General features: G+C 54.2%; 2 protein-coding genes and 1 long non-coding RNA gene across 3 annotated transcripts; 2 read left to right on the forward strand and 1 right to left on the reverse strand.

Annotated features, from left to right (window-relative positions):
• The first annotated feature begins 1,023 nt into the window (after positions 1–1,023).
• LOC136787360 (olfactory receptor 14C36-like) lies at positions 1,024–1,950 on the forward strand. Its single transcript, XM_066984540.1, has one exon. It carries the CDS (start codon positions 1,024–1,026, stop codon positions 1,948–1,950), a length of 927 nt encoding a protein of 308 aa, XP_066840641.1.
• A 6,733-nt stretch (positions 1,951–8,683) lies between these two features.
• LOC136787361 (olfactory receptor 14C36-like) lies at positions 8,684–9,610 on the forward strand. Its single transcript, XM_066984541.1, has one exon. The coding sequence runs from the start codon at positions 8,684–8,686 to the stop codon at positions 9,608–9,610; it is 927 nt and encodes a 308-aa protein (XP_066840642.1).
• Positions 9,611–12,449: 2,839 nt separating this feature from the next.
• Positions 12,450–13,060, reverse strand: LOC136787535 (uncharacterized). The gene is made up of 2 exons (XR_010826926.1): positions 12,894–13,060; positions 12,450–12,655 (listed from the first exon to the last, which is right to left on the reverse strand). It is a non-coding gene; the product is annotated as an uncharacterized lncRNA (long non-coding RNA).
• Between the last annotated feature and the right edge of the window lie 10,676 nt (positions 13,061–23,736).

Genomic DNA, 23,736 nt, shown 5'->3' on the forward strand with positions numbered 1-23,736 from the left:
TAAGTGTCTGGGTGCAGGGCAATGCCGCTGCGCACCCTGCCAGGCTCTCCTGGAGCTGGCACAGCCCTCAGGCGATGGCAGCTGTCAGGAGGACGCTCGGTGTTGGAGTTGAAGGGCACGCAGGGCTTGTGTGCTGCAGGGTGAGCGTGCAGGGCCCGAGGGCTCCTTGTCTTGGGGCCGGCTGCAGGCTGTGCAGCCGGGGGTGCAGGCAGGGGTGCCCAGGGCTGTGGTGCAGAGCAGGGTCCCTGCTGTGCCCCAGGGGCTGTGTGGCGGGGCAGGGCCTCTGCCGCCAGCCAGGCTCAGCACTCAGCCTGCCCGGGGAGCTGCCCAGGGGCTGCGGGGAGAAGCTGCGGCTGGAAGGAGCCCCCCCGGCACGGCACGGCACGGCATGGCAGGGCAGGGTCCTGCTGCTGCCCAGAGCCTGCTGCCTGGGGCAGGCTGCTCACAGCCCCACACCTCCCCAGGGCACTGCACAGCAGAACTGCTCAGCAACAGGTACCTGAAGGTAGTGCACTTTTTAGAATCTGCTTCGTTTTCCTGCCCATGTGCTGAGGCAGAAGGATGGTAATGGAGTAGGAACATCTGTACTAGAGACTAAGGCTCCTTGAGCATTGCTGCTGCTCTGGGGCACCTCACACACCTCAGCATACAGACGGTACCGACATCACCTTTGTTGTTTCTTAAGGAATTATTTGACCTTCTCCTCATGTCCTGCAGCAGGGACATGTCCCTGGCCTGTGGACTTCTCAGATCACTCCCAGTTCCCTTTTAATTCTTGCTGCAGACCAGGACTGACTGCTGCACAGCCCACAGCACAGCCCCCTGCTTCTTGTGGCACCCTCAGAGCACCAACCAGAGGTAAGCCAAGCAGCTGCAGAAAGCTCTTCCTGTGAAAGGAATGCGAAAGAATGTGTTGTGTGTGGCTGCTCTTTGAGATATGCAAAGTATTTTGGTCAGAGAAGTCCTGGAATTTTACAATGTCATTATTTCTTTTGGACATACTACATTGTCCAGGGGCAAGAAATGTGTAACAGCAGCTCCATCACCGAGTTCCTCCTCCTGGCATTCGCAGACACGCGCGAGCTGCAGCTCCTGCACTTCGTGCTCTTCCTGGGCATCTACCTGGCTGCCTTCCTGGGCAACGGGGTCATCATCACAGTCGTAGCTTGCGACCACCGCCTCCACACCCCCATGTACTTCTTCCTCCTCAACCTCGCCCTCCTCGACCTGGGCTCCATCTCCACTTCTGTCCCCAAAGCCATGGCCAATTTCCTCTGGGACACCAGGGACATTTCCTATGTGGGATGTGTTGCACAGCTCTTTCTGATAATCTTTTTCAATTTAGCAGAACTTTCTCTTCTCACTGTCATGTCTTATGACCGCTACGTTGCCATCTGCCAGCCCCTGCACTATGAGACCCTCCTGGGCACCAGAGCCTGTGCCACCATGGCAGCAGCTGCCTGGGGCAGTGGCTTTCTCCACGCTGTGCTGCACATTGCCAATACATTTTCACTGCCTCTCTACAATGGCAATTCCCTCAACCAGTTCTTCTGTGAAATCCCCCAGATCCTCAAGCTCTCCTGCTCAGACTCCTACCTAAGGGAAATTCATATTACTACAGTTACTGCTTTTCTATTATTGGGGTGTTTTGTTTTCATTTCACTGTCCTATGTGCAGATCTTCAGGGCCGTGCTGAGGATCCCCTCCCAGCAGGGACGGCACAAAGCCTTTTCCACGTGCCTCCCTCACCTGGCTGTGGTCTCACTCTTTATGAGCACAATCATTTTTGCCCACCTGAAGCCCCCCTCCATTTCCTCCCCTTCCCTGGATCTTGTTCTGGCACTTCTGTACTTGGTGGTGCCTCCAGTAGTGAACCCCTTCATCTACAGCATGAGGAACCAGAAGATCAAGGTTGCCGTGTGGAAAGTGATGTCTGGGTGTTTTTCTTGAGCAATAGATTGCCCGCCTTCTTCTGTAAATCACTCGTAATGTTACTCATGATAGGCGAAGCCCCTGGGTCTTATGTTCTTTTGTTGTTATTGTTGAATTTTTTTTTCCAATTTTATTTTCTCAAATGTTATCCACAAAGAAATATAATTCTTCATTTTGCTTATGTATTTAAACGAATTCAAGTGCCTTTTTGTCTTATGTCCTTCCTCTGAGGCCTTTTCTGTGGCTGCAGGGACAGTGCCTGTGTGCAGAGGTGGAGGGGAAAAGAGTCGTGGCCCAGCAGTCCAGCCCGGGAGCACCAGCACTAGGTCAATGCAGAGCTGCTCTCCTGCCACTGCCACCCTCTCCTGCTGAGCCCTGCTGGCGGTGTAAGGCCTGGCTGCTCCTGCAGCTTGGTGCCAGTGCTGCTGTGTGGCCGTGCTGGGACCGCGGGCAGGGACAGGCAGTGGGCACTTGAGTGACACAGCTGGCTTCCAGAACAACATTTCCCTCCTAAAAGGGCTGTGCCTGAAGGCTCACGTCATCTTTTGGAGTTGCCATCACATCAGAACTTGCTCAAAGAGAGTCCCAAAGGCTCCCTGAGACATAGAATCATAGAGTATCCCGAGTTGGAAGGGACCCATAAGGACCACCAAGTCCAACTCCTGGCACCGCACAGGTCTACCCAAAAGTTTAGACCATCTGACTAGGTGCGCAGTCCAATCACTTCTTAAATTCAGACAGGCTTGGCGCAGTGACTACTTCCCTGGGGAGCCTGTTCCAGTGTGCGACCACCCTCTCGGTGAAGAACCTCTTCCTGATGTCCAGCCTAAACTTCCCCTGCCTCAGCTTAACACCGTTCCCGCGGGTCCTGTCTCTGATAATTACGGAGAATAGGTCCCCTGCCCCTCCACACCACCTTGCGAGGAAGTTGTAGACTGCCATGAGGTCCCCCCTCAGCCTCCTCTTTTCCAGGCTGAACAGGCCGAGTGACCTCAGCCTCGCCTCATATGTCTTCCCCTCTAGGCCCTTCACCATCTTCGTCGCCCTCCTCTGGACACTCTCCAACAGTTTAATGTCCTTTTTGTACTGCGGTGCCCAGAACTGCACACAGTACCCGAGGTGAGGCCGCACCAGGGCAGAGCAGAGCGGGACAATCACTTCCCCCGACCGACTCGCAATGCCATGCTTGATGCATCCCAGGTACGGTTGGCCCTCCTGGCTTCCAGGGCACACTGCTGGCTCATATGCATGCTCCAGGAGAAACCAGGGTGGCTTGGTGGGACAGTTGGATGCTCCAGGAAGGTTCCTCAATGCCCCAGGCAGGTGTTTGGGTGTCCTGGGGACATGCATAGCTGTCCCAGCAAATGGAACCAGCGAGATTCCTGGGTGCCCTGGGAAGATGCTTGCTTGCCCACAGAAAGACTTCGGTGAGCTAGGACGTCCTATGGGACTTGAGGCGCTGTTGGGTGGCTCCAAGCAGGGGCTTGTTTCCTTGGGGAGAATTTTGGATATTCTTATGAGATGCTTGGATGACCTTGGGAAATGTTTGAATGTTTCAATGCCCTGGGGAGTTGCTCAGATGCTCAAAGAACTTCCTTGGGAGCTCTGGGGATACATTAGCGTATTTTGGGAGGTGCTTGGGTGCTCCACGGAGATGCTTTGGTGCTGTGGAGAGTGCTCCAGGAAGATGCTTGTGCTCCCAGCAAAGATTTTGGCTTTCAATAGGGAGGTGCTTGTCTTCTCCAGGGAGGTGCCTGAATGCTCCTTGAGAAAGATCATGTGCCTTGGGGAGGTGCTTGGGTCCTGCGAGGAAGACAGGTTGGTGGTGTGGGGAGACTGTTGGGTGCTCCAGGGAGATGCCTGTGTGCTGCATGGAGCAGCCTGGCTACCCTCAGGACGTGCTTGTGTGCCTAAGGGAGATGTTGGTGTGAACCAGGGCAATGCTTTGCTTCTTCAGGGAGGAGCTTGTTGCACCTCCCTGGGACATCCTCACATGTCTCCTGGGAACCTCAACATCTTTTGGGACAATTCAGGGATGTACCCAAGACATCCAAGTCTCCCCAGAGTTCCCAAGCATCTCCCTGCAGTTCCAAGGCATTTCCACGGGAACACAGTTTGATCCTGGAGGTACCAGTCTTCTCCCCAGGGAACACAAGCATCTTCCAGAAGGACCCATGCACCTCCCCACAGCACTCAAGCATCTCACTGGGGTGCTGAAAACTTTCCACTGTGAACCCAGCACCTCCTGACTCACTAAGACATCAACCAGAAGCAAACAAACATTACTTTGAAGGGTAATGAAACCATCCATCTCTGGGGGACAGCCAAACATCTCTCTGGGGAACCCAGGAACCTCTCTTGAAGACCAAGGATCTCCCTGGGGTACCCAAGCATTTTCCCAGGGCATGCTGGCGTCTCCGCAGGGCATCCAAGAACCTTCCAGGAGCACACAGTCTTCTCCTGGAGGCACAAAAGAACATTCCCAGAGCACCCAACCATCGATTTAGAGCAAGAAAGCACAACACGGGGGCACCCAGGCATGTCTCTGGACACCCTCCCTGGAGGAGACAAACTGCTTGCTGCAGTACTCGAGCACCTCCTGGGGCACCCAAGTATCTCCTAGGGGAATAGGAGCATCTTCCTAGAGAGCCCAAGGACATGCCCAGGGCACACAAGCACCTCCCTCCCCAGAGCACAGAAGCATAACCCTGCTGCACCCAAGGTTCTCCTCTGGTCACTCAGGCATCTCCCTGCAGGTCCTAAAGCATCTTGGTGGAACACGCAAGCACCTCCCTGGGCACACCACCCATCTTGGTGGAACTGCCAAGCATCTCCCCAAGGAATCCAACACCTTCCTGGAGCAACCAACTGTCTCGCTCAGGGCAAGCAAGCACCTCCCTTCACACCAAGACATAACCCTGCAGCACCCATGCCTCTTCCCGGAGCACCCGAGGATCTCCCCAACACACCCAGTCTGCTGAGCTCCAGCCCCTGCTCAGGCTGCAGCGAGACTCTGGCCCTGCTCAGCCTCACACACCGCTTCAGCCCCTGCTCCATGGCGCACTCACCTCCCTGTCCTGCCCTGCTCTGCGCTCTGCTGCCTGCTGCCAGAGGCTTCCGTCCCGACTGGGGCCTGCCCGCACCCCTGGCCCTTTAGCCCAGCTGGGCTGCCATGTCACGGCCCCACTGTGACACCTGGGTGATGCAGCCACTGCTGCCCCCTGCCCACTGTTACACCTGGGTGACACAGCCACCATTGCCCCCCTGCCCACTGGGACACCACTCACTATTTATTTCTTTGGACTCACAGCTTTGTCAGTGACACAAAATGGGTCAGATTCACCTCCAAGAAAAATATTGCCGGCATCTTCCATAAACTTCACAGGTAATGAATACCAAATAATTCTTGAAGTTTTAATTAAAAGTGTTGGTGTTCTTATTTCTTTCTTTGCTTCCTGTCCACGTTTAGCAAGTTTTCCTTTTTTGTTAAAGGTCCACACATACGCTTTTCTCCTTCTCTAGTTTGGAAAGTTCTCATATAAAGAGATATTCCATTTCCAGCTGCTTGCTCAAAATTCTCTTATAAAGAGATCTTCCATTTCCAGCTGCTTGCTCTACTCTTCTGTTAAGAGGAATCCTCCTGGTTTGTGTCTTGTCCTTGTGTCTGGGTTTGCTTGGCCAGCTTTGTGTCTCAGCACTTCTGCTGAGCCTTCACCAGCTCCATTGCCCTTCTTTTGCACAAGGCAAAGCAGAGGACTTGAGGTGAGCAGCCTTGGGCCTGCTGAGGGACCGGCTTGGAGGATTCCTTTGGGATATGGCCCTGCAGAGAGGAGAGGTGCAGGGAGATGGTTGATGTTTGAGCATCGACTGATAGAATGGACTGGCTTGGAAGGGACCTTCAAGGACATCTAATTCCACCCCTCCTGCCATGGGCACGGACACCTTCCACCAGACCAGCTTCCTCAAAGCCCCATCCAACCTGCCCTTGAACACTTTCTGGGATGGGGCATCCACAGTTTCCCTGGGCAACCTCTTCCTAGGACTCACCACCCTGATAAGAAAAGAATTTCTTCCTCATACCTCATCTAAATCTACCCTTCTTTGGGATTCAAACCATTGCTCCTCGTGCTGAAGGGATCCATATTCCACGTGTGTCTGTGTAGGTGTAGGTTTTCCCAGAAAATATCCTAGCATACAAAGAGCCCAACACACATTCCCTCTGGTCCTGGCTTTGCTTGCTTTGTAGTGTCATTGGGTGTTTCAGAGATGGTTCTCATGGTAATTCTTGCGTGGGTCAGAAATTCCACTAAACAAGTACCTCCCTTAGTGCCTGTAGAGTCCTGACACTCCTCACGCTGTTATCGTGTGAGAGTCACCACCATCAGGGTGAGCCATCGGCACCCAACCATGAACAGGTGACAAAAGGGAGCTTCAGGGCAGGGGGACCTTGGGAATGTCCAGCCTTCAGCCAGCAGAAACCCCCTGCAGGTGGCAAGGAGACGTGGCCAGTGCTGCACGTGGGACAGAATACCTGCATCCATCAGGGCAGGGCTGGACGTGAGCAGCTGAGGGGGGACCCTGAGGAGAAGGCGTGGGTGCTACGAGGACACCGTAGGAGCCAGTGGGACATGCTGAGAGGGAGCAAGGTCAGCTCCTTACGGGGCTGCACTAGGGGCAGTGGGGGCCACCCAGACCCCTTGGGTTATCGTCCCCCTCGACTCAGTGCTGCTGTGGCCACCTCTGGAGCAGGGTGGCCCAGGCTGAGGGACCTGGGCTTCTTTGGCCCTTTGTCGTGCAGGCTCTGGGCAGTAGAGAAGTAGGCTGAGACTGCTCGAGGGGTGGTTGCAGTGATGGTGGAGTTTTTCCTCTTTGTATGAAAGAACATGAGAAAGAAAGGACATCACAAAATTCAGACTGGGTGTGGGTGGTGAGATGGGGGCTGAGGTGAAATGTTTCTTGAAGAGCAGAGCTATGGTGCAAGACGTCACGCAGAGGGTGTCAGGATTAGCCCCTGGCTTTGTGTTTCATGGATTACTGAGGGCAGATGGAGAGACATCAGTCAAGGCAGGGAGGTGCTCAGGTGAGAGCAAGGTGGGGAAGCAAGGTGGGTATCTAAGTCCTGCAGGGTAACAGCTGCAGACATGAGACAGCATAGGACGGCCTGTGATGGTTATTGTTAAGGATCCTTTGGAAGATGAAAGCCCCCGACAGAGCCAACAGCTTTGTCTGCTGGGCTCTGGCTCTTGTCAGTGAGGCCTATGAGGAGACACCTCATCCTTACAGCATTAGGGTCTCAATGCCTCCTCCTCCCCCTCCAGGAGCCTAGGAGATGTCCTCCTGTAGCCTTGTACTTGGCACTGCCCTTACCCACTGCGCACTGACCCAGAAAGAGCCCTAAACTGCGCTGGAGGGACAGGATCTCCCTTCCCAGAGGCTGGGGTCAGGGCCCGACTGTTTGACTTCATGGGACACATCAAGGTTTCCTCAGCACCAGGGCCACCTTTCCAGGGCCTTGGTCTCCACGTCATCACTGCCTGCACTTTTCTGCACTAACACGTCCATGGGGAGGCTTTGTCAGTAATGTCCCTCAGTGGCACCGTTAACACTGGGAGAGGCTTTGCAGTTTGCATCAGACTTGGACTACTTGAGAAGCTGCTTCAGCCTCCCACGAGCAGCTCCTGTGCCAGGCACAGCAGGGCTGGGGGCACTGCATGCAGCTGGCATGGGGAGAGGAGAGGAGGGGGAGAGAGGTTCAGGGCAGCCTGGCATAGAAAGGCAGGGGAGAGCTGGCAGAGGGAGAAATCCTCACAGCCACCTCCACACGGTAAGTGTCTGGGTGCAGGGCAATGCCGCTGCGCACCCTGCCAGGCTCTCCTGGAGCTGGCACAGCCCTCAGGCGATGGCAGCAGTCAGGAGGACGCTCGGTGTTGGAGTTGAAGGGCACGCAGGGCTTGTGTGCTGCGGGGTGAGCGTGCAGGGCCCGAGGGCTCTGTTCTCTTGGGGCCGACTGCAGGCTGTGCAGCCGGGGGTGCAGGCAGGGGTGCCCAGGGCTGTGGTGCAGAGCAGGGTCCCTGCTGTGCCCCAGGGGCTGTGTGGCGGGGCAGGGCCTCTGCCACCTGCCAGGCTCAGCACTCAGCCTGCCCGGGGAGCTGCCCAGGGGCTGCGGGGAGAAGCTGCGGCTGGAAGGAGCCCCCCTGGCACGGCACGGCACGGCAGGGCAGGGTCCTGCTGCTGCCCAGAGCCTGCTGCCTGGGGCAGGCTGCTCACAGCCCCACACCTCCCCAGGGCACTGCACAGCAGAAATGCCCACCAGGAGCTACCTGAAGGTAGTGCACTTTTTAGAATCTGCTTCGTTTTCCTGCCCATGTGCTGAGGCAGAAGGATGGCAATGGAGTAGGGACATCTGTACTAGAGACTAAGGCTCCTTGAGCATTGCTGCTGCTCTGAGGCACCTCACAAACCTCTGCATACAGACGGTACCGACATCACCTTTGTTGTTTCTTAGCGAATTATTTGACCTTCTCCTCACGTCCTGCAGCAGGGACATGTCCCTGGCCTGTGGACTTCTCAGATCACTCCTGGTTCCCTTTTACCTCTTGCTGCAGACCAGGAATTGCTGCTGCACAGTGAGGCAGTGTTTTGGTTTGTGTGGTGTTTGTTGAGTCATTCAATGGATTGCAGTCAAAGAAGTCCTTAAATTTTGCACAGTCTCTGCTTCTTTTGGACAGGCTCCCTTGCTCCGAGGCAAGAAATGTGTAACAGCAGCTCCATCACCGAGTTCCTCCTGCTGGCATTCGTAGACACGCGGGAGCTGCAGCTCCTGCACTTCGCGCTCTTCCTGGGCATCTACCTGGCTGCCCTCCTAGGCAATGGGGTCATCATCACAGTCGTAGCCTGCGACCACCGCCTCCACACCCCCATGTACTTCTTCCTCCTCAACCTCGCCCTCCTCGACCTGGGCTCCATCTCCGCTTCTGTCCCCAAAGCCATGGCCAATTTCCTCTGGGACACCAGGGCCATTTCCTACCCAGGATGTGCTGTACAGTTCTTTTTGCTAGTCTTTTTGATTTCAGCAGAATTATCTCTTCTCACCATCATGGCCTACGACCGCTACATCGCCATCTGCCAGCCCCTGCACTACGGGACCCTCCTGGGCACCAGAGCCTGTGCCACCATGGCAGCAGCTGCCTGGGGCAGTGGCTTTCTCCACGCTGTGCTGCACACTGCCAATACATTTTCACTGCCTCTCTGCTGTGGCAATTCCCTCAACCAGTTCTTCTGTGAAATCCCCCAGATCCTCAAGCTCTCCTGCTCAGACTCCTACCTAAGGGAAGTTCAAGTTCTTGTGGTTACTGCTTTTCTATTTGGGAGTTGTTTTGTTTTCATTGCTCTGTCCTATGTGCAGATCTTCAGGGCTGTGCTGAGGATCCCCTCCCAGCAGGGACGGCACAAAGCCTTTTCCACGTGCCTCCCTCACCTGGCTGTGGTCTCCCTCTTTATGAGCACCATCATGTTTGCCCACCTGAAGCCCCCCTCCATATCCTCCCCTTCCCTGGACCTGGTGCTGGCAGTCCTGTATGCAGTGGTGCCTCCAGCAGTGAACCCCCTCATCTACAGCATGAGGAACCAGGAGCTCAAGAATGCCATATGGACACTGATGACCAGGTGTGTTTCATAACCAATAAACATTCTTGCCTCTCTTCTTCTGAGAACACCTGAAAACGTTACTCACGATAGGCCATGCCTGCCCTTTTTTCTTGTGTTGCTGGTACTTTCCACTAATATTCTGAGTAATTTTGTTCACTTAGAAATAATATTCTTCATTTTGGTTTTCCATTTAAACCAAATAAAGTGACATTGTTTCTTATATCCTTCCTCTGAGGCCTTTTGTGTAGCTGCAGGGACAGTGCCTGTGTGCAGAGGTGGAGGGGAAAAGAGTCGTGGCCCAGCAGTCCAGCCTGGGAGTGCCAGCTCTGGGTCCATGCAGAGCTGCTCTCCTGCCACTGCCACCCTCTCCTGCTGAGCCCTGCTGGCGGTGTAAGGCCTGGCTGCTCTTGTAGCTTGGTGCCAGTGCTGCTGTGTGGCCGTGCTGGGACCGCAGGCAGGGACAGGCAGTGGGCACTTGAGTGACACAGCTGGCCTCCAGCACAGCATTTCCCTCCTAAAAGAGCCGTGCCAGAAGGCACACGTCATCTTTTGGAGTTGCCGTCACATCAGAATGTGCTCAAAGAGAGTCCCAAATGCTCCCTGGGACACAGGATGTGCTGGGAGAAGAGCAGGGCCTGTCCAGGTGCAGGGGAGACATGGGAACAGAAACCCTTTGGTGCTGCTGCTATCTGCAGGCACATCGTACGCACATGGAGAGAGGAACAAGAGCGAGCACAAAGGCCATCAGCTATCCCTAGGGGTGTCATGAAGACCAGTGGGGCAGAGTGTCTTCAGGTCCCTTCATCCTGAGAGTAACAACCATGGGGCATGTGCCTGAATAGCACAGAACAGTCCAGATGGAAGGCACCTTCAGAGATCATCTAGTCCAAAGTGCAAGACGTGAAAGCAGCTCTGAGATGTGCTTCCTTGCACCTCCGAGGTCCCTGTGCCCATTCCTCATGCCTTGTGGCATCTCAGCGGAGGGCAGAGCAGGGCAATGCACCGCAGGGCTGAGGTGCCTCCCAGCCTCTGGCAGTGGCTGCAGGAGCCAGAGGGACCCTGCAAGTGTGCAGTGCACTGCCCCTGTGTGTGCAAGGCAGGGACCCGTGTCTCTGAAGAGCCCAGTGTGTATGAGCAGTACGTGAGGCCAGCTCGGATGTGGGCACCTCACAGAGCCCTGACATTTCTCTGTGCAGAACTCCAGTAATTACCCCCAGTGTTCCCTAGAGATTTCTGTCACCCTCCTTGCACACGTTCATTGCAAATGCCTCTCTCTGACATATCACGCTACCCTGCCTTCTGGACTGGTGGCGACAGCAAACTGGAGGCTCTTGGTGACAGCCAACATGGCTTCACTAGATCGTGCCTGACAAATCTGGTGGCCTTCTACGATGGGCTTACAGCATTGGTGAAGAGGGGAAGAGCAACTCACGTCATGAACCTTGACTTGTGCAAATCATTTGACGCTGTCCCACACCATATCCTTGTCTCTCAATTGGAGAGACGTGGATGTGATGGATGGATCACCTGGTGGGTAAGGAAGTGGCTGGATGGTCACCCTCAAGGAGCTGGAGTCTACAGCTCAATGTCCAAGTGGAGGTCAGTAAAGAGTGGTGTTCCTCAGGGGCCAGTATTGGGACCAGCACTGTTTTAACACTTTGTCAGTGACACGGACAGTGTGATTGAGTGCAATCTCAGAGACAATGCTGATGACACCAAGCTGGGTGGTGCATTCGATACACTGGAGGGAAGGGATGATATGCAGATGGACCTGGACAGGCTTGAGAGATTTTCCTGTGAGAACCTCATGAGAATGGCTAGAGAGCAGCTCTGAGGAGGAGGACCTGGGGTGTTGGTGGATGAGAAGCTCAACCTGTGCCGGCAATGTGAGTTTGCAGCCCAGAAAGCCAGCTGTATTCTGGGCTGCATCAAAGAAGTTTGGCCCAAAGCTTGAGAGAGGTGATTCTCTCCTTCCACTCCGCTCTCGGGAGACCCCTCCTGGATTACTGCATTCAGCTCTGGGGCCCCGAACTCAAGAAGGACATGGAAGTATTCGAAGGAGTCTAGAAGAGGCCAAAAACATGACAGAGGGGCTGGGGCACCTTTTCAATGAAGACTGGCTGAGAAAGCTGGTTCTCTTCAGCCTGGAGAGGCCCTATAGCAGCCTTCCAGTACCTAAAGGGGGCCTTTAGGTAATGTTTTAAAACTAAAAGAGGGTACTTTAAAATTAGGTATAAGGAAGACATTCTTTCCTTTGGGAGTGGTGCTCAATTTAACAGGTTGCCCAGAGAAGTTGTGGCTGACCCATCCATTGCCCCTTTGTGGCCAGAAGCCTCCCGTGCCAAACCAAGCTGGAGACCCCCCCTGCAAAGTTGCTGTTTAACCTCATCTTTTCTGCATGGGGTGTCCTCTGCACCACAGAGCCCAATCTCAGCTCCCACTTTGCCACAAGCGTTCTGCATGGGCGCTACAGGGCCTAACTCTCCCATGTCCTGCCCTGGCACTGCCATCCTGCTGGGCAGGGGAGAGGGTGGTGAGAGCAAAGGGATGCATTTGGGGGTGGAACGTGGGGCCTGGCAGAGACAAGGAGTCGAGGGAGAGGACAGGGCGAGGCAGCAAAGGCAGCATGAGCGGTGGTGTTGGTGCAGGGCCACATTTGTGCCAGGAGCATGAGTGGGCATCAGGTGGCAGGAGGCGAGGGTGATACTGTAAAAGCCAGTCAAAGGAACTCTCTAAGACTCAATTTGGAGTTTTAGAAAGCAGGCGTTCTTTCATTGAGGTGCTGGACTTAGTGGGGATCACTCCACCTAGTGTGCTTACAGAACTGTTTGAGCTATAGGGGTTATATACAATCAAAACATACATGTTAATCAGATTTCCCCAAAACATATTCATACTATTTCCTGTAACTCATTAAAATCAGTAAATGTCTCTGACCCATGCACATTTGTTTCCACTGGTGGTCTTTCAGGGGTCTCTGGTGGTCATCGGTAGTCTTCCTCACTATGTTCGTTAGTTGAATCCAGTTCTTGTCCATGCTCAAGCCATCTAAATCTTTCTTCTCTTCTTCTTTCATCTTAGGCATGCATACAAAGCTTAGTTGCTTACACATCCAAGGATATACGCATAGCATGAGTTCCTCGCCTAATCTTCTGACACATCCTCTAGGCCTGGGTCAGCTTGCCCTCATTCTGAGATACAAGTCTGGAGGCTCTTATAGATAAAGCTGACTAATTAGTGAGTAAGGTAACATCAGGGATGAAAGTTTCTAAACTTCCTTCTGTCTAACAAAACCTAGTAAAGGTTTCACCTACCTGCTAATGAAGCTTTTCAAATTTGATGCCATTGTTCTGTCAAGGAAGAGACCATTTTTCCTTACAGCTCGCTAGGGAGGGGAGGCCAGGAAGCGCCTCCCAAGGCCGCTCCTGCCAGCAGAGACAAGGCCATGGCCGAGGGGAGGGGAGGAGGCTGGAAGGGCGGTGGTGAGGTCCCTGCCGCTGTGCGGCCTGGTTGCCCCGCAGGAGATGTGCTGGCCGGCAGGCCTTGTGAGGTCACCCAGCGCGTCAGAGAGCACCCCAAGGCAGCAGGGATGGCACTGGAGAGGCGGGTGGCAGAGCGCAGCCAGGGGCTAGCTGTGGGTCCCCTCTGCTGCAGCTGACTGATGGAGAGTGATAGGAGGAGGGCAGGCAGGGCTCGTGGCAACCACGCTCACGGTTGCCTTGCCACAGGCTGCTGCAGAGCTCGGGCATGGCCACCACAGCCCCAGCCCCTTGCAAGGCACTGCAGCTGCTGGGACAAAGGCAGATCCTGATATAGAGCCAAAAGAAAAGGAGGTCATTGGTGAATAAGCTGAACAAGACTGGACCCAGTACTGACCCCTGGGGGTCACCAGCAGCTACAGGCCTCCAACTAGACTCCACACCACTGAGCACAACCCTCCGAGCTCTGCCATCCACCCAATTATCAATCCACCTCACTGTCCACTCAGGTAGGCCATGCTTCCTGAGCTTGTCTATGAGGATGTTATGGGAAACAGTGTCAAAAGCCTTTCTGAAATCAAGGAACACCACATTCACTGCTCTCCCCTCATCTGCCCAGCTTCTCGACTCATCATAGAAGGCTATCAGGTTGGTTAAGCGTGATTTCTCCTTGGGGAATCCATGCTGACTACTCCTGATCAACATATCCTCTACATGCTTGAAGATGACCTCCATGACCAGGTTCCGTTGCGGTACATTCCAGAATGTGCAGTTTCTTGTGAAACTCTTGGATTTGGTGAATAAATGTCATTGCATTTTCCAAGGAGAAGAGAGCCTCTCTTTCCCACCTTGTGATGCTCTGCATCAGGGGCAGAACAGCTCCATACATGACAGCAGGCTTGGACCGGACTGCAGGAAGAGCAACCAGGAGGAAAAGAGCCTGGGCACAACCAGGGATGCCATATGAGCCGGCAGTGCTAAACACGGATATGGTCATGTCCACACTGGGCTGCACTAGGAGGAGTGTGTCCACCCAGGCAAGGCACTTCTCATCTTCCATGACTCCACACTGGTATGGCCCTAACTGGAAGAGTCTTTCCCAGTATGAGGCTCCTTTTCTGAAGGAATAGTGAGGAATGGAGAGGGTTCACAGGAGGTGTGCCAAGACAGGGCTAGGGGTCATGTGTGTGGAGGCTGAGAGCCCTGCGCTTCCTAGGCCTGGTGAAGCTCAGGCTCAGGGCACTCTTGTAGGAGCTCCTGAGAGCTGGAAATCTGCTTTCAGAGATGATGGCCCATTTTGGGTAGGGAGAAAGAACGTGAGAAAGGAAAGCCACCACAATCTGCTGTTTTGGAGGTCCAGCATGGTGATGAGCAGAAAGAAATGGCACTCCAAGGGCAGTGCTGTGGTGACTGCCAGGGAGCCTGGATCAGCCCATGGCTTTGTGTTTCAAGTCAAAGACAGTGAGCACAAGCAGTTCCTAGTATGGGTAGGGAGATGCTGCGGTGGGGAAGCAGGTTGGATGTCCCCAGGCTGCAGGGAAAATGGTTCAGGCATGGGGCAGGATAGGACAACCTGTGGGGAGACGTCTAAGGGCACTGACAGGGCTGGAAGGCCCTGACAGAGCAGAGGTCTTTGTCCCCTTGGCTCTGACTGCTGTCTCTGCCACTGGGACCCAGGAGACGACACACTGTGCTCCTGGCACTGAAACCATGTGGCCTCCCTGCAGCCCTGTGCACTGGTGTTGTACTGTTGTCCTTTAGCTGCCATCACACAGCCCAGATCCCCCTGCCCCTTGAAGAGCAGCATGAGGGACAGAAGCTCTCTTCCCAGAGCTGGGTGTCAGGCCTTGGTGTTTGCTTTGATAAAACACATGAAGGTTTTGCTCGGCATCAGGGCCACCTTTACTTTGCCTTTGCCTGCCTGTCGTCACTGCCTCCCATTTCCTTCTCTAACAGGTCCGTGGGGGAGCTGTGGTGGTAATGGCCCCCAGTGGGACCAATTAACACTCCCAGAAACTTCAGCATTTCTTCTGGCCTTCCCTTCTTGTGCGCCCGGCGCTATCTCCTCTCAGGACCAGAGGTCCACGGACTCAGCACCAAATACACCCTGGGGCTCAGTACAATGCAGAGAGCCCTCCTGTGCCCTCTTTCTGCCCAGCAGTTCCTTCAAGGCTTCAGGGCTTGTACATCTAAGTGGGGAGATTTCGGGAGGGTAGCGAATGAGGCAGATTTCAATGAACAGTTGATAACAAGAGAGTTTTCCCTTCAGGTTGGATTCTTTCTTGATGTATTTCGATTCCCTGCCCTCTCCCTTTGCTATTGACCCAGAGGGTCTCCTAAGGAGGCCTGGTCAGCTTGGAAAAGCGGTCCCTTGAGGCCAGACAGTCTGTGGGCAACCTTGCTCCTCACCTCCCCAGCCCCACCATTTCTCTCAGGAGCCACCTGGGACTTGCAGCACTTCTCCTCCCATCAGACTTCTCCAGTCGGGGCTGCAGCTGCATGTTACAGCTCCTTTGCACCAACTCCCAGACCTTTTCCCCACAGAACTGCCTGCACGCAGGCACAGAAGGATTGCTCCCCATTGAAAACCAACCAAAGTTAAGTGTGATGCAGTTCAGTAAAACACTCTCCTCAGCTGTGTGCCCAGTGCAAGCTGCAGCTAATGACGGTCACCTTCCACAAGGGATGGCCATACAAGAACTGTTTCAGACAGAGTGTTTGAGGTGATGAACATGCGCTCTTTTTTAAATTTTATGTATTTATTTTTATTTTCTTTCCTATGTTGGAATAGTTTGTTCACCCTTCCAGGCAGACCTTGCTAGGTTCAGAGGCCCCTCTGGACTGGGGCTGGGAGCTGTCAAGAGGACCTGTGGGAGACCGGAGGCCCTCAGGAGCTGCAGGTGGAGGCTGGGCAGTGTGTCTCAGATCATCAACACTGGCCATTATTAACTATTAAAACAAAGGAAAACAAAATCACAAAAATCGTAAAAGCGGAAATGTGCATCAATCATAAACTCTCAATGCTTTAGAAGTTTGCCTTTATTTCTGTTTAGTTTTGTTTTCTTTTATTTTTTTTTTAATTTTTATTGGCATTTCAAAACATTTCTAGTATTGTTAGGCCAACACCATTAAATAAGATCATTCTGCATCTTGTACAAAGCCCTGTGACCCGCCCCCCCCTCCCCACCCCCAATCTTATCTGCCCATGCAAGGTCCATGACAATTCACAGTCTTTGCAGAAAAGTAAGTAACACTGAGATTTTGACCTCGCTGCACAGATGGAGGAAATCAGGGCCATGAACCTGCATGCAATATTCATTTTTCCAGGTGAAAGGAAAGTGTGGCAAAAGTAGAAACGATGCTCAGCTGTCCTTTAGGGCCAGGACAGAGTATGCATTCCCTTCAGACAGGTGAAGAGACGGAGATCACCTGCCTGGCTTTAGATGGTCCCCTACAGCACAGGAGGATTCAGGCCCCACAGCATCTCCTCTGTCGCCAGCAGAAATTGGGCCTGAGGTCAAAGGACCACAAGGCATGTTGGCAGGGACCTCAGGAGGCCTGCAGCCCAAGTTGTCACAAGCACAGCCAGAACAGGCTGTTCAAGGCATGATCCTGTTGCATTTTGCAAAACCAGCAAAGATGGAGACTGCACAGCCTCCAGGTGACGCCTGGCTGAGCTCATGGTGAAAAGGCTTTTTGCCTTCTCTCCAGCCTGAAGCTCTCCTCTTTCAGCTTCACAGCTGTTGTCTTTTGTCCTCCCACCCTGAACCCAGCTGAAGATCCTGGCTCTGCATCCTCCACAACCCCCTCAGAGCTACAGCCAGAGGAGGTCCCCTTCGTCCTGCCCTTCTCCAGGCTGGACAAGCCCAGCACCCTCAGCCTCTCCTCACAGGCAGAGTGCTCCAGAGCATCTTGGGGGCCCTGTGCCAAACCCGCTGCAGCTTGCTGACATCCCTCCTGTCCTGGGGACCCAAAATCTGGATGCCGTCTTCTGGATCGTCCCTTCCCTGTATCCCCTGGCCTTTCCCGGCTCACACAGCCCAGGATGCTGCTGGCTGTCCTTGCTTGGTACAATTCCGTTGTTATTATTCTCCCTTCCTTTTCTGTCCCCTTCAACAATTTTCACCTCAACCGACAATTTCTTTCCGTTTTCTGGTTCTCTCCCATATCCCTGAGCTCAGAGGAGAGGGAGCTTTTTGGCAAAGACTAAGGCAGGAATGCGGCACTGAGTCCCTCAGCCCCATCTGTGCCCGCTGCTATGAAATGACCTCTTTGGCACTGAGGAGACGTGGCGGGGTGCCTCCCATGACTGGCGTGTTGGAATGGAAGGTACACGGACTCTTTAGGAAGGACAGGCTAAGGACACGAGGAGGGGGCATCGCCCTCCCTGTCAATGAGCAGCTGGAGTGCCTGGAGCTCTGCCTGGGGACAGATGTGCCTTAGGGAGGTTCTTGGGTGCCCCTGTAATGCTTTTATACCCCAGGGAGGTTCCTAGTGCTCCAGAGAAAGCCTTGGATGCTCTGTGGAGATGCGTTCGGTTCCCAGAGACATATCTGTGTACCCCAGGGAGGTTTTAGTGAACCATGGGGAGGGGCTGGAGGTCCCCATGGGGGATCTCGGCTATCCCTTGAGGTGCTTGTGTACCCTGGGGAGACGGTTCTGAGTTCCGTGTCAAGACTTGGGTGTCCAGGGCAATCTTTGTTTGTACCAGGAGGTGCTTGTGTGTCCTGGGGAGATGTTACAATGCTCAAAGGAGATGCCTGGGTGCCCTGGGGGCATGTCTGGGTGCTCCAGGGACACGCCTGGGTGCCACAGTGAGTGCGTTATTGCTCCAAATAGATGCTTGGGTGTTCTCAGAATGTACTTGGATGCCTCTGGGAGATGCTTGTGCGATCTGGGAATTTCTTGGGTTCATAAGGGATTGCTTGCACACCCCAGGGACAGGCTTTGTCATCAATGGGAGGAACCTGGGTGTCCCACAAAAGTGCATGGATGCTTTGTGGAGATGCTTGGGTGCTCCAGAGAGATTCTCATGCGCTCAAGGAAGGTTGTCTGGGTCAAGCAAGGAGATGCTAGCGTGCCCTGGAAAAATGCTTGGGGATTCCAGGGGGATCCTTGGGTCCTCCAGGAAAGTGCTTGTGTTCCCCAGGGAGATGTTTGTCAGGTTTCTCCAAGGAGGTACTTCATTGCTGTGTGGAGATGTTTGGGTCCTGCAAGGATTTTCTTGGGTGCCCCATGGAGATGCTTGGGTGCCCACGGTTGATGCTACTCTTCCACAGAGAGGTGCTTGGGTCTTCCAAGAAGGTATTAGATAGAAGTATGGAGATGCTTGGGTGCTTGAAGGATATTCTTCTTATTTAGGGTAGATTCTTGAATGCTCTAGGTAGGTGCCTGATATCTCCAAGGAGGTGCTTATGTGCCCTGTCACGATGCGTGGGTGCCCACGGGGACATATTATGACCCTTCTAGGTGCTTGTGCACCACATGGAAGCTCTTGGGTGCCAAGGGAGGTGCTTCCCATCTCCAGTGAGATATTTGTGTGCCCCAGGTGGTGTTTTGGAGCCCTGGGGAGATGCTTGGGTTCTCCACTCAGATGTGGGAGTGCGGTGGGGAGACCCTCGGGTACTGCCATGAGGTGCTTGAGTGTTCCAGGGAGGTACTTCTGTGTCGCAGGGAGATGCTTGGGTGACCTGGGGAGAATTTGGATGCTCCAGAGAGGTGTTTGTGTGCCTCAGGGATATGTTTATGTGCTCTGGGGAGAAGCTTGTTTGACCTGGGAGTATTCTTGGGCTCTCTAGGAAGCTGTTCAGTTCCTCTGAGAAGACACTCGGAAGCCCCAGGAGGTGGTTGGGTACTGCAGAGAGCAGTTTGTGTGGTGCAGGGAGGTGCTGGAGTGCTCCACTTGTGCTGCTGAGTCCCTTAGAGAGCTGCTTGGTTGCCCCTGTGAGATTCTAGGGTGACTCTGGATGAAATTCTGACTCACAAGCAGGTGATTCCGGTCCCCAGCAAGGTGCTTGGTTGTCCCAGGAGGTGCTTGTGTACCATGAGAAAAAGCTTACAGACCCTGAGGAACTCCTTGGGTGCTCCAGGAAGGTGCTTGGATTCTCCAGGGAGATGCTTGTGTACCCAGGGAGATGTTTGGCTTACCCAGGGCGACGTGTGGTTTCTCCAGAGAGGTGTTTCATCGCTGGAGGGAGATTCTTGGCTGCTTGAAAGATATTCTTGGGTGACCTTTGAAGATCCTTGGGCACCTACAGGTGTTGATCTGGTTGCCTAGGGAGGTGTTTGGTATACGAAGGAGATGCTCTCAAGCATATCCTTAGGGCACCTAAACACCTCACTGGAACACCAAAGCCTCTCTTTGTATTATCCAAAAAACTCCCCAGGGAAGCCAAGCACCTCCCTGGAACACTCAAGCACCTCATGGCAGTACCCAGGAATCTCAAATCCACACTCCTACATCTGAGTGGAGAACCCAAGCATCTCCCCAGGGCTCCATACCACCACCTGGGGCACACAGACATCTCACTGGAAATGGGAAGCACCTCCCTTGGCACCCAACAGCTTCCATGGGGTGCACAAGACGCTCCTTAGGTCATTCAAGTATGTCCCCGTGGGTACCCGGGCATCTGTAAGCTTTTTCTCATGGTACACAAGCACCTCCTGGGACAACCAAGCACCTTGCTGGGGACCGGAATCACCTGCTTGTGAGTCAGAATTTCATCCAGAGTCACCCTAGAATCTCACAGGGGCAACCAAGCAGCTCTCTAAGGGACTCAGCAGCACAAGTGGAGCACTCCAGCACCTCCCTGCACCACACAAACTGCTCTCTGCAGTACCCAACCACCTCCTGGGGCTTCCGAGTGTCTTCTCAGAGGAACTGAACAGCTTCCTAGAGAGCCCAAGAATACTCCCAGGTCAAACAAGCTTCTCCCCAGAGCACATAAACATATCCCTGAGGCACACAAACACCTCTCTGGAGCATCCAAATTCTCCCCAGGTCACCCAAGCATCTCCCTGCGACACAGAAGTACCTCCCTGGAACACTCAAGCACCTCATGGCAGTACCCGAGGGTCTCCCCACCGCACTCCCACATCTGAGTGGAGAACCCAAGCATCTCCCCAGGGCTCCAAAACACCACCTGGGGCACACAAATATCTCACTGGAGATGGGAAGCACCTCCCTTGGCACCCAAGAGCTTCCATGTGGTGCACAAGCACCTAGAAGGGTCATAATATGTCCCCGTGGGCACCCACGCATCGTGACAGGGCACATAAGCACCTCCTTGGAGATATCAGGCACCTACCTAGAGCATTCAAGAATCTACCCTAAATAAGAAGAATATCCTTCAAGCACCCAAGCATCTCCATACTTCTATCTAATACCTTCTTGGAAGACCCAAGCACCTCTCTGTGGAAGAGTAGCATCAACCGTGGGCACCCAAGCATCTCCATGGGGCACCCAAGAAAATCCTTGCAGGACCCAAACATCTCCACACAGCAATGAAGTACCTCCTTGGAGAAACCTGACAAACATCTCCCTGGGGCACAAACACCAACGTGCAGGAGCCAAGCATCTCCCCACAGCCCTCCAGCATCTCCCTGGAGCCAAGCACCACACAGAAAGCACCCAACCGTCTCCCTGGAGCACCCAAAATCCTCCCTGGAGAAACAGAGCTTTGCCCTGGATCAAACAAGCCTCTCCCTTGGGCACACAAGCACATCTCCTAGGGTACACAAGCATCCCCAGATAGCACTCAAGCATTTGTCTGCAGCCACCAAGAAACTTTCAGGATCACCAGTCCATCCTCCTGGGACAGCCAGGAAACTCCCTGCATCACCCAGGTGTCTTCTTGGAGAAACCAAGCATCTCCCTGCGCACCCAGGGAGCATCTGGATAGAGCAGCTAAGAAGCCTGGGGAGCAGCCAGAATATTCTTGGGATAGCGAAGAAACTCCATGGAGCAAGAAAGCATCTCCTGACGCACCCAGGCATCTCAGGGGAGCACACAAGCATCTCCTCTGCACTCACCAGCACATCCTTCAAGTTTCCTGGGCCATTCAGGCTCACACTGCGCTTCAGCCCCTGCTCCATCACGCATTCACCTCCCTGTCCTGCCCTGCTCCGCCCTCAGAGCTGCTGCCAGGGGCTTCCATCCCCACTGGGGCCTGCCCGCACCCCTGGCCCTTTATCCTAGCTGGGCTGCCGTGTCACGGCCCCACTGGGACACCTGGGTGACACAGCCACCACTGACCCCCTGCCCACTGTGACACCTGGGTGACACAGCCACTGCTGCCTCCTGCCCACTGGGACACCTCGATCACACAGCCACCGCTGCCCTCCTGCTCACCAAGGTTTCTCCTTTCAATACCCAACCACCTCTGTGGGACACCAAAGAATCTACAGGGCTACTCCCTCATCCCCTGGGGACACCCAAAAACATCCTGGGAGCACCCAACTCTCTCCACAGCACACACTACCATACTCCCAGGGAAGCCAAGCGCCTCCAAGAATGCCCCACGACATCCAAGTACCATTCTGGAGAACCCAAGCAACTTCCTGGGGCACTCAGGCATCTCCCCAGAGAAAGCAAGCAGCTTTACGGAGCACACAGCACTCGCTGGAGCTCTACGGTATCTGTCCAGGGCACCCCAGCACCTCCAGAGAAAAGGAGGCACCAACCGGGAGCACCCAAGCAGCTCCCCGCAGCACCTGACTGTCTCCCTGGACACACAAGGATCTCTCTGGAGCACTCAATCTTTAAGATTTTTCTGCATCTTAATGGTTCAAAAAGCACCTCTCTGAAGCATGCCAACACCTCTCTGGAGTACCCTATCTTCTCCCTGGGGCACCACGTAGATCCTCAGGACACCCAAGCATCACCCTGTGTCACCCATCACATCCTTGGTACAAACAAGCACCTTCCTTGACACCAAAACATAGCCCTGGAGCACCCGTGCCTCATCGCGGAGCACCCAAGGATCTCCCCAAGACATCCAAGCATCTTCCCAGGACACCCAAAATCCTTCCTGTCACCGCTGGGGCTGAACGTCTGCAACACCGTTTGTGCAGCAGACACTTGGTTCCCGTTGTGCTGTGGGACTGCTCAAAGCCAGCCCCTGCTCGAGCAGCTGCTGAGCTCCAGCCCCTGCTCAGGCTGCAGCGGGACTCTGGCCCTGCTCAGCCTCGCACACCGCTTCAGCCCCTGCTCCATCGCGCACTCACCTCCCTGTCCTGCCCTGCTCCACCCTCTGCTGCCTGCTGCCAGGGGCTTCCATCCCGACTGGGGCCTGCCTGCATCCCTGGCCCTTTATCCCAGCTGGGCTGCCGTGTCACAGCCCCACTGTGACAGCTGGGTGACACAGCCACCACTGCCCCTCTGCCCACTGGGACACCATTCTTTGGACTCACAGCTTTGTCAGTGACACAAAATGGGTCAGATTCACCTCCAAGAAAAATATTGCCGGCATCTTCCATAAACTTCACAGGTTATGAATACCAAATAATTCTTGAAGTTTTAATTAAAAGTGTTGTTTTTCTTATTTCTTTCTTTGCTTCCTGTCCACGTTTAGCAAGTTTTCCTTTTTTGTTAAAGGTCCACACATATGTCTTTCTCCTTCTCTAGTTTGGAAAGTTCTCATAGAAAGAGATCTTCCATTTCCAGCTGCTTGCTCTACTCTTCTGTTAAGAGGAATCCTCCTGGTTTGTGTCTTGTCCTTGTATCTGGGTTTGCTTGGCCAGCTTTGTGTCTCAGCACTTCTGCTGAGCCTTCACCAGCTCCATTGCCCTTCTTTAGCACAAGGCAAAGCAGAGGACTTGAGGTGAGCAGCCTTGGGCCTGCTGAGGGACCTGCTTGGAGGATTCCTTTGGGATATGGCCCTGTAGGGAGGAGGGGTGCAGGGAGATGGTTGATGTTTGAGCATCGACTGATAGAATGGACTGGCTTGGAAGGGACTTTCAAGGTCATCTAATTCCACCCCTCCTCCCATGTACAGGGACACCTTCAACCAGACCAGTCAGAAATTCCACTGAACAAGGGCCTCGCTTAGTGCCTGTAGAGTCCTGACACTCCTCACGCTGTTATCGTGTGAGAGTCACCACCATCAGGGTGAGCCATCGGCACCCAACCATGAACAGGAGACAAAAGGGAGCTTCAGGGCAGGGGGACCTTGGGAATGTCCAGCCTTCAGCCAGCAGAAACCCCCTGCAGGTGGCAAGGAGACGTGGCCAGTGCTGCACGTGGGGCAGAATACCTGCATCCATCAGGGCAGGGCTGGACGTGAGCAGCTGAGGGGGGACCCTGAGGAGAAGGCGTGGGTGCTACGAGGACACCATAGGAGCCAGTGGGACATGCTGAGAGGGAGCAAGGTCAGCTCCTTACGGGGCTGCACTAGGGGCAGCGGGGGCCACCCAGACCACTTGGGTTATCGTCCCTCTCGACTCAGTGCTGCTGTGGCTACCTCTGGAGCAGGGTGGCCCAGGCTGAGGGACCTGGGCTTCTTTGGCCCTGTGTCGTGCAGGCTCTGGGCAGTAGAGAAGTAGGCTGAGACTGCTCGAGGGGTGGTTGCAGTGATGGTGGAGTTTTTCCTCTTTGTATGAAAGAACATGGGAAAGAAAGGACATCAAAAAAATTCAGATTCAGGGTGGTGAGATGGGGGTATGAGGTGAAATGCTTCTT

Source organism: Anser cygnoides, chromosome 29 (assembly GCF_040182565.1).
Source record: "Anser cygnoides isolate HZ-2024a breed goose chromosome 29, Taihu_goose_T2T_genome, whole genome shotgun sequence".
In the NCBI taxonomy this organism is placed as follows: domain Eukaryota; kingdom Metazoa; phylum Chordata; class Aves; order Anseriformes; family Anatidae; genus Anser; species Anser cygnoides.

Bases quoted from the DNA above. Each gene is read 5' to 3' on its own strand.
- LOC136787361 (XM_066984541.1), top strand. From the start codon at position 8,684: ATGTGTAACAGCAGCTCCATCACCGAGTTCCTCCTGCTGGCATTCGTA.
- LOC136787360 (XM_066984540.1), top strand. From the start codon at position 1,024: ATGTGTAACAGCAGCTCCATCACCGAGTTCCTCCTCCTGGCATTCGCA.